General features: G+C 38.9%; 1 protein-coding gene across 1 annotated transcript; it reads right to left on the bottom strand.

Annotated features, from left to right (window-relative positions):
- Window positions 1-202: 202 nt before the first annotated feature.
- LOC127020205 (claudin-19-like) lies at window positions 203-13,855 on the bottom strand. Its single transcript, XM_050902678.1, has 5 exons — window positions 13,636-13,855; window positions 4,790-4,954; window positions 4,557-4,638; window positions 1,697-1,807; window positions 203-302 (listed from the first exon to the last, which is right to left on the bottom strand). Exons 1-5 carry the CDS (start codon window positions 13,853-13,855, stop codon window positions 203-205), a joined length of 678 nt encoding a protein of 225 aa, XP_050758635.1.
- Window positions 13,856-14,819: the final 964 nt, after the last annotated feature.

Here is a 14,819-nt window from a genome sequence, read left to right as displayed (position 1 = left end):
GCATTTTCTGTAGAAACCCATTTACATTTGCAAACCATTCCCGGAAAAACACTCCTATTTACATTGAAAAACCATACCTCCTCCTCGTACTGCTCCAAATTAAGATGAAAGATTGCAACTTGGAACTGGAACCCTGGAAGTAGTTCACTTCTTTATTTGAGTTCATAACCTACTAACATTACAAGTGATGTAAAAGGTAAGTTTAGACATACTCCTTGTTGCTTATGACTGTCTCAGTGTTTTTGGTGTAAATGCGCTGCTGCTGAGCTGCCTGGCCTGCTGAATATGCATATTTGTTGCAACTGTAAATTAAGAAAAAAAAGATACAAAATAATAGGTATTACACACACGTCCACAGTTTCAGATACTTAGGAATTTACTCATTTAGGTCTGTATCCAACCCACTGATAGCACATACTTTACAAAGGTGCAGAAATCAGAGGCCTATTGTTCTCATCAGTCTTGTGGCTAAGGGGAAAGAGATGGGCTCTTTGACAGGCAGCACAGCCATCTCGTAACCAGAAATACACTCTGGAGACCTAACTCACGTGTGCTCTTCCTCGAGGCATTTTAGTCAAGTCCCCAAAGCAGAAGAGAACCTAGACCTTAATGCCTTTGTGCAAGCTGCAGTTTTTAATACAGGAATCGAAATGATGAGAAAGGAAGACAGAAGTATCTTCAGCCAACCCCTTCAGCTGCCATTCGTCATGTTAATCTTCTATTTCGTACATCAGTTTTACCTGATTTTCAAGATATTTCAGGATATTTGGTACTGTGTATCAAAGTGTGGTGAGCGAGATCTAAAGTCCAATGCGGCTGATGAAATATTACCATAAAACTTAAATGGCTTCAGATTAGGCAAAGGACTATCAGAGGAACACTCTCACTTATTATGTGTTTTGACATAACTTTCCTAAGATTAAATACAGCAGCAGTGAGCATGCTTCTTCCTTCCATGTTATCATCCTCTCAAGCTTAGCCAGTACAGCCTCCAAGCCATTTGGGTTCTTCTGGGTATACATGGACCTCTGCTACTTCTGACAATTTCATCCCTCTCCTTCAGAAAGGGACCTTCTGTATGTGTCAATAATTTAAGATTGAAAAAAAAAAAAAAAAATCCAGGCAAGGTTAAATATTGAGGCCAGAAATTTCAACTTTTCTGATTTGATGCGCAACAAGGCATTTCCATAGGGAACAAGAAAAAAATCATATGCGTCTAATGATCAATTGGGTATGCTTTGGGAAGGAAATGCCATTACACTTCCTGCAAATTAAATGGCCTTTGAATATTTTAATAGTAGTGAGTATTGCAGAGAAACTTGATTATAATACACTCTGTTCTTTGATATACTTTTCTTTTGACAATAGATAGATCACTCTTTCACTGCACATTTTCATCATGTAGATCTTAGAATCATCAGCAGTACCCAGAATTACCAAATACTAGTTATAGGTGACCGCTGATGGCAAAGTATCAACAAGTACACTGTCTGGGAGGTACAAGTATTTGGTACAGCATTCCCTGCCATCACAAGTCTGTGACATGCCATAGCACTGAATTAATAGGTACAATTTCCTGTTTGTACTTTATATGGCTACAGATTTATACCAGGGGGTGAGAGAGAGAGAACAGTATACAGACAGAAAATGGTATATAATTGACAGCTACTATTTCAACTGACAAATCCAAGATTACCTGTAATCCTGTTTTTTCTTCCCTTTGCATGAACAGGTCAGTAAGATCCCACCAAGCATATAAAGAACAGATCCAGCCCAGCCTAAGTACAGAGCATCTCCTAGTTCATATCTGGAACATGAAAGATTTTATGGAAACAGCATATAACAGGATCACAAAGCTATTATTTTAGACTGAGCCATAAGGTACACAAATCATGCAAACAAACAAATTCTAGTCTGCGTAGAAATCAGCTAACTGAAAGGTACGTCCACAGATAACACAGAACAGATCTGGCTTTGTGTCTGTTCAGTAAAATTCTTACATGTATATTTAAGTGCTCTGCCAAATTAGTGACAGTACAGAAAGTACTAAGCAACATAAAGATAAGTAGCAATAAATATTTGCGTATATTTAATAACTTGTTGATAATAAATGATAATAATATACCTTCTGTGCATTCACAACACTTATTTTGCCCTTGTATTGGCTGTGCCACTGAAATCATTTTGTGAAACTGAATGATTCGGATGTTACTGTCTGTGTCACGAGAAGAGGCTAACCATAGAAATCAGTTTTCTACGGACACGACGCTAGACCACCTACAAGTAGCTATTTGTATAGGGCTAGTTTTCAAACTTACGTATCCTAAAGAATATTCAGCACTCTCTGTGGTTATATGGCTGAAACACATTTATGAATAGTCCCAGGTTGAAAAAGAATACTTCCCCATTTTACTGCACAAAACTACACCTTTCAGGAAACTCCCTAGTCCAGTCCACAAAATTCACTGATAATGAATTTGACCCAAAGACTAGACACAATTGAGCCTGGGAAAGTCTGGCAGGAGTTTCGCAAAAAGAGGAAAACAAGTTTTTATATTCAGACAAAGACTATATCCACAATATGGCTGTACCTCTGTGGTCTGAGATACCTAATATAAGGGCAAAATAAGTGTCATGGACTTCATAGAAGGTATACTGAAACCAGATACGTGTGTTTTCTTTCCACTTGTAAACACAAAATCATTATTTAAAAATGTCGAAGTTTCTGACTCCAGAATTAATTGCTAACAGGAAGGTTTCAGAGGTTTACACAGGTTCACTGCTCTCCGTGTTCTCATCGCACATTGGAGCCACAAGGTCTCCACTGTTTTAGGCGCTTTCCAAACACGGAACAAGGAGACAATCATTATCTCAATAAAATAGGAGTGCAAGTTGCTGGAGGAATACTAAGGAACAATCAGAGAGTGTTGCCCAGTGCATGCAATCATCTCTGCTCACTAGTCACCTACAGACAGCAATGCTGTAGATGTCATACCAAAGAAAAGTATATAGGAGGGATCTGCAGGAGAACTTAGGTCACCTTCACAGCTGTATGAGAAATTCCTCTAAGAATTAGTAGAGGTTAACTTTACTAATTTGCTGAAGTGAGGCCAAAAAAATGCAATCTGAAAAAACAGATTTGCCAGTCTCTTAAGAGTGAAGATCAATACTGCCCTGCAATTGAATTTAAACTTGTCTCAGAGAGTCCAAGGAGCACAAACTTCCTCAAGAGCATGTATGGCTTTACCAATGATCAAAGTTAATTCACTAAGAACTGCTCAGTGAATTGATAGTCTTAAACATGAAGTTTAGATATTAAAAAAATATTTCTTTAGCTACTGAATGCAAACAATCTGGTAACTGATTAACATGCATTGATGTTGAAGCCCCAAAGCTATACCAGATAACTATAAAACTCGCTAACTATCCCACTAACTGAAATTCCTTATCAACAGTTGTTTCTGTCCTCTAACGTATTTATTACCCTTCATATAATTCTCTCAGGGGGATATAAAACAACAAAAAGCACTCACAAGTGCAATTTCTTTGTAAGGGCTTGTTTGAAAACACAAGGAAAACTGACAAACATCCAAAGCAAATGCTTAAAGTACTTTGATTCATAACAAAGCACTTCACCTCTGACTTCCCTGAACTGATTCTCAGGACGAAACTTACAAAACACTCCAAATATGATTCTAGCAACTAAAGATTTATAGTTTACCAATCTAAAAATTATATACCCGGTAGAGGTACTGGCAAATTATAAATGTCCCCTTTTGGTCAAACCAGCTCTCTCATGTTCCACAGGCAACATATTATGTTTCCCTCTCCCTTTTTCCCCCTCTCTGAAGGAGAGGCCCAGTCACCTCCACCCTTGTTCCTCATTGCTAAATGTATTGACCTAGATAAGGTGCCATAAGCGGGCATTTGGTTTTGAAGACTGTTGCTTTTATGTCAGACAAGAATAAGGGCTTTTATACCTCAGAACTTGTTTGTGCGCAACTGTATGAGCTGATAGTCCCATAAATTTTGCCTCATTTTAATAGTGAAAAATATTTATTTTACTTCTTTAAGACAAGCAGCACACTTCAATGATGTTTCTCAGCTATCTGCAGGTCACCAGTACGCCGTTCAAGCTGGTTTCTGTACGTTTTTTCATTTGCTTGTACATCTGAGGCATTGTATTCTAGCCATAGCTAGAATTTTGTACCTCTTTTGGTCTAAATGCCGAAGAAAATTAAGACTTTTACCTTTTCTTCTTCATAGCATTGAGATGTGCACTTAATTGAGTCTCACAAGAAAATGTAAACACAGTACAGAAACCCCTCAGATGTGGGGCTGATATTCCCCACAAATTCACTAAACCTTCCAGAAGAGAACTCTCCTCCCTCCCCACCAACGTCTCTGAGGTGAAAAGATTCCCTGAAGACAAATTTTTCCTCCTGTAGGACTGGACAACAGGATCCATCCAGGTTCTGAAACTCTGGAGCAGCCGAGGTTAGTGCAGCTGTCTGTAACACACGATGGAGTTTGGTATGACAGAGCTATTGACTTACTTGGTTCCAGGGTACAATGGGTCAAAAAATTCAGCAGTAACCATCGCAGCATACCAAGAAACAGCCACCATGGAGCAGAGACCTACCAGAAAAAGTTTAAAAAGCACACAGGTGAATGATTCCTTTAATGGCTGTAACAGCTTTAAACCAAGAACAAGTGTTCATTTCATTTAGTCTAGCTGTGAAAGCAATACAAAGTATTGATAGCGTTCTCATTTCAGCCTCGATATTACCTCCTAAAATAAAGAGAAATCCTCCTGTGACAGCAAACTTCATTTTTCCATCTTCATCGCTCAACCCAACGTTTGTGCACTTCAAACCAAGCAGCGAGAGTACTGTAGCTATGAATCCCAAAAGGATGGAAGTAATCATCAAGGCACGGCATGCCTGAATATGAGCTAAGACAGAAAAAGAGAAAACAAATCACGATCTCTACAGAAATTAAATTAATCTTGTGCTGAAAAAATAAAAGCGATTAGAAGGAGTGACAAAATTAACAGGAGCAGTAATGAGTGAATCTTGTCCAATTCTGTTGTTTGGTTCAGAGAAGCATCCAAACCCTGGAGCGTTTAGCCTTCAAGTCAATCAGATTTCAGAGTTGAACTACACTTACACTTTATAAGCTCAGTAAATCCTCTTGGGCCTTTAGTAAATCCTGAAAAATTATAGCAAGCCCTTCATAGCTTACATCTTTAAGTCCTGTGAAAACACGTAGCGGTATATATGGTCATTTACAGGAGTAGAAATAAGTCTCCCACTCACAAGTCCTGGTGACTTCTTTACACCTGTACTGCTGAGCACACAGGACACCTCTGAACTCCAGGTCCTAGCCAAGGTGTGCAGGGCTCTGGCCCTACAGAGGAATTGGAAAAATGTGCCAGCTTTGCTACTTCCAGTGAGAGATGCGAAAGAAAGTGCTCGAGTTAGCAGTGCACTTTAAACTCTGAGTCGGGGTAACGAACAGGAGACGAGCAGATCTGAGAGCAGCAGCACTCCTCCCTAAGACATACTCCTGTGGAGAGGTTACAGCTGGTGTGGGCACGTTAGGGAATCTGGTATGCTGACAATTCTGCATCGCTTAAGCTCCCAGCCTTCACATTTAGGTATCGATTGCACAAAAACCGCGACCAGATTATTAATCAGCCTAAGAAGGAAGGTCAGACAGGGACTTCTGGCTCCTTTAAAATGGCACCCTGGATTTGGCATGTTCCAGGTCAAATGGCACTTTGGCACCTTTGTTATGAGATAAACATGCCTAGTGTCACCAATCCGGCAGGTCTTGGCTGCTAACTTTGTTGGACTTGATGATCTTAAAGGTCTTTTCCAACTGAAGTGATTCTATGATTCTGTGATCCTAACCACACATCAAAAGGGTCTGAACTGGACTGCGTCTGGACAGTCACATTGTTGATGCTAACATTCAAGCTCTTGCTCCCTGATCACCTCCATGTCCTCCATGGTAACCTTCTCTCTACCTCTGTAGTGGAGTGAGCCCATAACTCTCCAGACAACAAAAATCAGGCACAGAAACAGGAGGCGAAGTGATAGATTCACACTCAGACTCAGCGGGCTGTATAGCTTTATGTGGCTTAAGAGTATTGGTCCTGCAAGCTTGAGAGTTATCAAAGACAGTAATAAGCAGTCATGAGATAAATATACAGAATTAAAGGATAACATCATTCGAGGAATTAATGTTTTGTTAAGCACTAATTTTAAAATTTTCAGGGAAAAAAATACAGACAGTAATAAAAGTGAAAAGACCCCTCAAAGTACCATTAACAGTTCAAGGTTTTTGCCTGCAGAAGATACTGTTAGGACAAGCACTCAACTCTGACGCTGCTTTCTAGTTTGGCATCTTACACCATGGCAGCAGGAATTACCCATAACAGGGATCCAACAACTTACATTTCAGGTCTCTGGGACTCCTGCAGTATTAGATGGGACTCCTCATATCTTTCCAGGACACACAAGCATATCCTCAGGCTAACTGCTTGCAAGCCAATGGCTGTATTATTTTAACAGAAGAGATTTCATACCATATCCTCTTTGTACCACAATACGATAACCTCAACAGCCTTAACTGAGGAGCTTACTTCACAGTTCAGAAAGCTCAATTTTTTGTTGTCTTTATCTTAAAAATGAGCTTATTGAACAAGATACAAAGTCAGTTCATTTTATCAATCAATACTAATTGTAAGAAATTATCCCCAAATCCTGTCATTGGAAGAAACACCTATGGAACCTTAAAAAGAAGGAAAAAAAGAGTTTAAAAAGCATTTGACAGCTAAATCCTTTATATCAAATGTTTGATCTAGTTCGTGACTAGATAGTGCTAGCTATACATAGTAGCCAGTCATGGTTTCAATCTTATGCAATATTGCTTTTAAAAAAGTCCTCACTTCAAACATTCGTGATTTGGGCTAATGGCTTGCTGAATTCAAAAGCTTTAAATCTGTTTAAAAGAACCAAGTCTGATATTTCCCATGCACAAAACAAAAACCAGAGGTATACCACATAGCTCAGCTGCCAATAAGGAAACCTTCACAGAAAATCTTTATGGTCCTTCTGATGAGAGGTAACAAAGACACTTTTGTTTTTTCTTTTTTTCCCCCTCCCACCAATCCCTGGCATCTTCTGCTGCAGCAGTTTCAGGTAAGTTTCTAAACAGCAATTTGAAACACACCTAAACCGACCATGATAATTTTTAGTCTGCCTTGGCTCATATCTGCAAGTGCTACAGATATTTTTTGGAGGTCCCACTGTTTGCTCAGCCCTCGTTGCTACCAACCTCACTTTCTTCCTCTTTCCTGGTTTGCCCAACTGTCCTCTCAACTTTTTCTACAATTCAGTGTCTTCTAACTTGTTTCTTTTTCAGTTCTCCTTTCTAAAACCCTTTTTTCTCTACAATTCTGCAAGCTGCTTTCCCCTTCCCCTTCCCCTTCCCCCTGCCTATCTCCCTCAAATATACTGCCATATTCTCAACAGCATAACTGATCTCCTCTTCAAGAGATCAAATTTAATCTTCACAAATTCACTTTCAGAGCCTGGCCTATTCATTTACTTTCTATCTGGCCCCATTTTTTTCCCTCCTGCTGACTCCATGTTGTTATCCGCAGTTCTCCAGGAGCCTTGCTGTTGCTTGCCTTCCTTTCTCTTTTGCTTTAGCACATCTACTCATGATGCTCTTTTCTGCCTCCCCCCCCCAGTTTCTTTAAAACCCACTTTTTTCTCAGCAGCTCCAAGATGCTGACCTGATGTGGCCCCATTGCCCACATCTGCACACATGGGAGCTCTATGACACTCCCAGAGGCAACACCCCGTGTAAATACATCACGGACAAGATGCTGCCTAGACTCAGTGGCACTAAGTTATGAACCAACCCTTGAAGTGCTTTATACCTGAACCAAATGCACACTCACAGAAGCACTCTGCAGAGGATAATGTCTGATCGAAATGATCCTGCTGTTGCTGAGTCCAAGAAGTTTAAATAGGATTATGTTCCTTTTAATACACACATGCATTTTAAAACCAATTGTTAGATAACACTGACAGATGAAAAGAACAGATTATTCCCTAAATACTGGACACAGACAGTTTCAGAGAATTGCTATGCTAGTGTCAGAGCTGGTCAACAACATCAGTTTATTTCAGACTGAGAGAGAAAGTGAATTGAATACCTCATTCCCACTAATCCTATATTACACATTCTTCAGATTAGGAGTATCCTCCTACATATTTAGTTTAGCCACCTCCCAGTGTAGATTCAACTAAGTAGGAAGGCATTTTTATTCTGGGATAAGTATCTACATACTGCATCATTCAAGATTAATAAAAACTAGCTTTACTGTCTATAAACATGCTTACTATCCACAGAGTATTGCCTTAGCTCAGCATTTGAAGACAATCCACAATTCTGCTGAAGACTGATACAGAGTACAGGAGCCAGTAGATCTAAATTTCCTGGTATTTAGAACCACATCCAACAAGACATTAGTTAACAAGTCCTGACAAGTATATTAATTTATAACATATACTCATTATATAACTTATACTCATAATATAATATATGTATAACATATATTCATTGTATTTCTTGCATTATCTACAATTTTCAGTCTCAACACGCAAAAACCACTACCACTTCTTAGCTATAAATAGTATTTCTTACCTATTATATGAAAAAACTCCAGCTACAGTACATTAGCTATCAAGTATTGCAAAAGAAGGCCTACACAATAATTCCAAATAAACATGGAACTGTCATAAGATGTGTTAAAAAATCTCCTACTAATTCCTCCCACAAGATGCTAGAAAAGAGATTATGCCATATTTAAAATGCCTATTAAAATAAATGCTTAATCAAGCAACTTCATTTGCCTTATTTTATAGCCTTTCCTAATGCGCTTGACACATTCCGCTGCTTAAGAGATTTTTATTAATTCAACCCACAAAGTCCTTCTTGGCCAGTTATTTTCCAGTACTACCAGATTACCAAAACAAAAGCCTTACTACTTTTTTCCAACAAATTTTTAAGCAATATAAACAAGACTGTGCAAAGTCACATACCAGGCAGTGCAAACATAGAGTCAAATTCTCTGCAGTTGGATACTCCAGTGCTGTCTTCTGCACAGCTCTTCCACAGGTTTTCAAACAACGTAGACGTTGTGATCACACTACCATGTATGCTGGAGACTTTCCAGTAATTATTCGGCAAAGTAGCTCCAATAATTGCCCACCCAGCCAAGCACAAAAGAAAACCAACAATTTCCAACGCAGCAGTCATGCTTGTGAGTAGTAACAGTTAAATATCCTTATAATTAGATTACAATGAAGTGAAGCCTTTCAGAAGCCTCCTTGCTGTTTTATCTCTGGGTTTCACTCCAAAATGAGGCTACCTTTGCTCTTTGCTCAACCCCAGAGATAAGGCTTACAGTGCATGACAATAAGAAGTGGGAGCAGTTCACGATAACGATATTAACATTTTTTTAAAAAATGACAATATTAATTCTTTTTCTAATAAGAATTGACAAAATGAGCCTAGTCTCAGCCTAGAAAATCAGTCAGTATTTCTACAAAATACCTTGTAAGAGTGATAACATTGGCAAATATCTTATTTCTGTCTCTCCTCTGAAGTCAACTAGGGTTTACACAAGATTAAAATTGTTTGTAATTTTATTATTGATCTCAAATCAAAAAGCTTTACTGTGGTATTTTCTTGATGACTCAAGCATAAAAAAGCTTGAAAACAGGAACTTTATTCTGTTGCTAGAAAATTTAGCACATTTTTTGGAGTTATGGTCATAAGTAATCCATAGCAACTGTACTGCCAGCTTCTTTCAGGAAGGTTAAGTCTGCGGATGAGTGGTTTCCATTAATATTTTACAGTCTATTGATCTATAGTTAAACACATTCAGTCTTAAAAATGGTACCAGTACACTGGAATACAATTGTAATAATGTATGTTTCACAGAAATGAAATATAAGGCAATGAATGAGCCAGTGTGACAGACCTATCTCAAAAGGAATAAAATGATGAAGGAAAACAGCTACATGAAAAATAATACATATCAGCTGAGTGCACCTGTTTATCAGAATATCTTAGTATTAAAAAAAAATCTATTCTAGGCAAAGTAGAAGTATGTTAAACTTGGTTTACTTGCTTCTGCTCTTGACTAGACAAAATCATAGACTCAATTCACATCACCCACTAATGTTAATACCTTAAACTGTTTGTGTATCCAAACGGGGTTAACCATCTCTTGCAGTGATAACCTGCTCTTATCTCCAGGAAATGGAGTCAGAGTTTCTTCATAAAATAATCCTGCTATGATGCAACATGGTAACAGATTCACGGCATTTACATAAAGACTACCAGAAGGATTAGCCGTTGAGAGAGTCACAACTTGCCCTATGGGCAACAGATATCTGGGGTTTTTTTTCAAAATTCACTGGTCACTTTGAGCTGATGCTGTAGGTTGGTAGGTTCAGCTGCAAAAGGATACTACAGTGCCACCTCAACATTTTTGCTCCCTTGGCAGCCAAGAGGATCTTTTCCATTGATTTAAATAAGAACAGATCTGGCAGCACAGCCAGTGTGATCCTATGCAGCTCTGTACTTGCAATCTTTTAAAGAAACTAGATGGTGTGTGGCAAGAATTGATCTTCGCCGGTGACCTTTACAGAATTCCCTCCTTCTGCTAAGTCACTGAAATTTGAAAAATGATGGCATAGTAAAATGAACACACTGTACCAGTATACTGGAGTATCTGCATCCCATTAAAAGCCCTTCAAAGAGTTCCAAATTAATTTATCCATACACAGGTGCTACCCTGGTGACCTCAGCCATCACTGCTGACAGCACTTTCAAAGTTGAGTTTAGTTGGGAACTTGAATCAAGTGTCCCCAGATTTTATACTGCTGCCAAGGATAAAAAATTTTTTAAGAATTCCATTTTTTAAAAAATATCTCTTCCTAATTAAGAAAGCTATTTCAACAGGCAGTCATAAAGCACAAATATAAACAGAAAAGATTAAACTGCAGACCTGGAATGCATGAGTTTTTCCTATATGGCATCAGGCATTTTAATCATTCCCTTAAGGAAATCATAGGGTTATTCTTCACTACATTTCATAAACTATGGTTTGGTAAGCGATGGACATAACAGCAAATGCTGCTCTGCAGAAGGCTCTGCATCAGCAGAGTAAAAGAGTTGGTGTTCATAGCTTCACATCAACACCATCCACGACTTGGGAGTTTTCCTTCAGACTTGCTCTAAGCCGGTCGGGTGAACTGAACACCCACCAACAGCTGGAAGTCTGGAAGTATGTTCCTGGTACATTTCCCTGCTTTGCTTCAACCATGAGGAAACCAATTTGCACACTCCAAGACCACTCTGCAATGCAAACCAAGTGCAAGTAAATGGGAATAATCGGAAATTTCACTACAAAAGTGTACTCCTGATGTAAGTAAAATGCTAACATTGACATGCCAAGATGTGACCATATATGACCACAGCAATATATGACCATAGAGAGAAATTGCTCCTAACCCCTCTGATATTCTCAGAACAGAGTGTATTTGCATGTAATATGGTTGAGAGAGGGTTTACAGGAATAAATAGTATTTTTTTAAATCAGATCAGCCAATACAGTGGGGAAAAAAAATACTGAAAATATTAACCCCCTAAATGTCTGATCAACATGAGCTGTACCTTTTTGTTTACTTCTGTAGATTTGTTTCAAGACCCAGGAATGCTGACTGAGCACTGTAGAAAGAGAAACAGCCCTGTGACAGACAGCAATTATTCTCCAGGCAGCCACGTGACGTGCCCATCGGCATGAGGAACTCTGCGCTGATTTTAGGGGACACACAGTTCTTTGAACAGCTGAAGATGCTCCACCGAGCCCTGCCAACCAGGGGTCCTCTGTTCAAATTGTGGGGGCCACGGGAAGGGAGGGAAGAGAACCCATGGGAGGCGACTGCTTCAGTTCACCAGGAACTCTTCTGTTCCTTGGCAGTATTTTTTTTCCATGTTGGGTGTAATGAAACTGCATTTAAAAAAACAGGAGGCTGTCCCACATTGACTCTGCTTGTCTCTATAACAGGGCTGAAACACCTGTTTCTCCCTGTTACACAAGGCAAGGCAGAGCTGCCACACCATCGTAAGCATCCGTGCCATCTTGCTACCACGTATGAGAACTGAAGGATTGTTGGCCTCATCTCATCACTCTAATTTCCAGAAATCATATCTTAAGTTTCTAGATGAAGCTTAGGCATCCTCGTATCTACATAGAAGAAATCTTAGAGAGGAGCAGAATGGGTACCAGAACGGTATGAAAAGCTGACATTGTCTCTGACACAATGAGTAGAAGTATATGATTAGCCTCCTTTTGAGGCTACAAATTCTGGCCTCATTACAGGATGCTGATACTTATTCTTAAACTGGCACCATCGTTATGAAAGCAGATGAGGCCACCGAAGCCAGGGCCCTGAGGAAGAACCACGAATATGCTGAATCTTGAGAGTTAACTCTTGAGAGTTAAACTCTCACATTTTAGAGATCTGCCTTACAGTTAGGCAGCTCTGACTTCAGTGGAGTCCATGTCTGTCTCAAGAAAAACAAGCATTCATAATCTGTAAGATGTGGTATTTGTAAGTTTTGAGCACTGCACATCAAGAATAGATCAGCTGGAAAGAGTCCAGACAAACAGCAATGACAGTAATCAGGGATCTATAAAGCAGGGAAGGCTTGAAGAAATGATTCCACGATGTAACTCATAAAGTGACAGCGCAATACTGAAAGTTGTAAAAGAATAAATGCAGAGTTCTGTTTAAGACAGAAAGCTTAACAAAATACCAGTTTTCAAAGGCTATACTGTTACTGTTTCTACACTCAGTTTGCTGAGGAAACAACTTCAATGTCAGTCCTTCCGAGTCCTTTACCATAAAAACAGTGTTTATAGAAAGATATTTTTTAAATCCAGAACAATCCAAAGAAATAATTTTCAGTCCCTACAAAGACAATTCTTCTCTTTCTATTTGCAGATAAACTACCCTGCTAGCATGGTCTACCTCAGAAAACACAAAAGCATCAGTCACACAGACGTATTTTAATTTAAGTTGGCCACCTCTGAGAAATTCCAGAACAAATACACAGATTTAGCACAAAGTATCAAACAAGTTCTGGAATATCTAACATGTCCTGTCTCACACCAAAGCACAAACAAGCACCAGTGCTCATTGACCTATGATCTGCTGGTAGTTAAGAATTAGGCCAAGTAAAAGGATGCTATTTCTTCCAAAACAATTAAAAAAAAAATAAATCTTAGATTCATTGCATGGCACCCATACCTCTATGTCAACACAACAGAGATGGCAATAAAGCCACAGCAATTACTGAGCTGAATTGCAGGGTGGGGCCCTTTAACCTGTCTGCAAGTACGACAGGACGAATCCTGTCCATAACAGACCCTCTGTGACAACCACAGTATATGCTGTCCAACCGCGCTAACACGCTGTCCAGAAAGAAGGAATAAAACTACATCCCTGGATTTTATATACATATGCCATGTACACTTACTGTCTGAACTCAACATGTAGAGAAATTTCTTGCACTGTATTGATCCAAAACCAGTCACTGCACAGTCCATCCAAAGACCTTCAGAAATCCAGTCTGCAGTAACAAGCACTGTTGCAGTGTCCGAAATTTTCCATCTGTTAGACATGGTAGTAACAAGTAAAATGGTGAATCCTGCTAAAGCCAGCAGCAATGCACAAATTTGTAGAGAAGACGATGCCATTCTTCCGACAGAAGTTGTCTTCAAAGAAGCCTCCCAAAATTTCTGATATTAGAAACCTGTTGAAACAGTTTATACACATACAGTATATGGAGTTATCTTTACACAAGCCTGACCCTTTACAAAAAGATCAAAAAGATGCCTACCTACAAAATAATGTATCAATCACATAAGGGAATTTTAGAACTGAAATCTAAATCTCATTAAATAATTGGAATACTTAAATATTCTATGACATCTGAGTATTTTCTTAGGAACACTTTTATTACCATACATGTTTACCACAAAAAATATCAACAGAGCAAAATCAGAGCACCTAACTGAGGAACTCTCTCATTTGAATTTGCCATGTTTCATCCATTCTTTACTTGTTTGCTAATTCAAAATTCTTTTAAAATTAAAACTGTCAAATGCTTTAATAAATTATTCATCTCCCAATTACAATGCCTATCAATACAAATTTAAAACAAAATAAATTTTGATACTCACGTTTACAGTACGTTTCTAACCTGTTTCATCTACCTTCCTGCTAGACACTAGTGTCAGCACTTTGTGAGGACCCGTTTGATCAAACAATTGAGAGTTTTGTACTCTTTAGGACCTTTCCCCCCATTCTAAAAATCAAGGACCCAGGGCCAAAGCTCTGCCCAAATGTTGCACAAACGCTCAGGCATGGCTTTTCGCTACAGCGAAGTTTCAGTGAAATGGATGACTTCTTAAATAAGAAAATTACAACAAAATCATGTAAGTTTGTACCAAAGATGCTCAGATTAACCTGGCAACCATTGGCATATAATGTGCTTTGTCAGTGCCACTGAGCTGCCCACGCACCATCAGACTCCACAGTAATACAGAAAAATATTATTACAATTTTCAAAATGATTGTCTTTCTTACTTGAAACTTTTGTTGCACTTGTCACCAAGACAGTGTTTTCATGAAGGGAGGCCTGTGTCCATATACAAGAGG

Source organism: Gymnogyps californianus, chromosome 10, assembly GCF_018139145.2.
Source record: "Gymnogyps californianus isolate 813 chromosome 10, ASM1813914v2, whole genome shotgun sequence".
NCBI classification, from domain to species: Eukaryota; Metazoa; Chordata; class Aves; order Accipitriformes; family Cathartidae; genus Gymnogyps; species Gymnogyps californianus.
The sequence above is the reverse complement of the archived record's forward strand: the minus strand, read 5'-3'. Positions and strand labels throughout refer to the sequence as shown.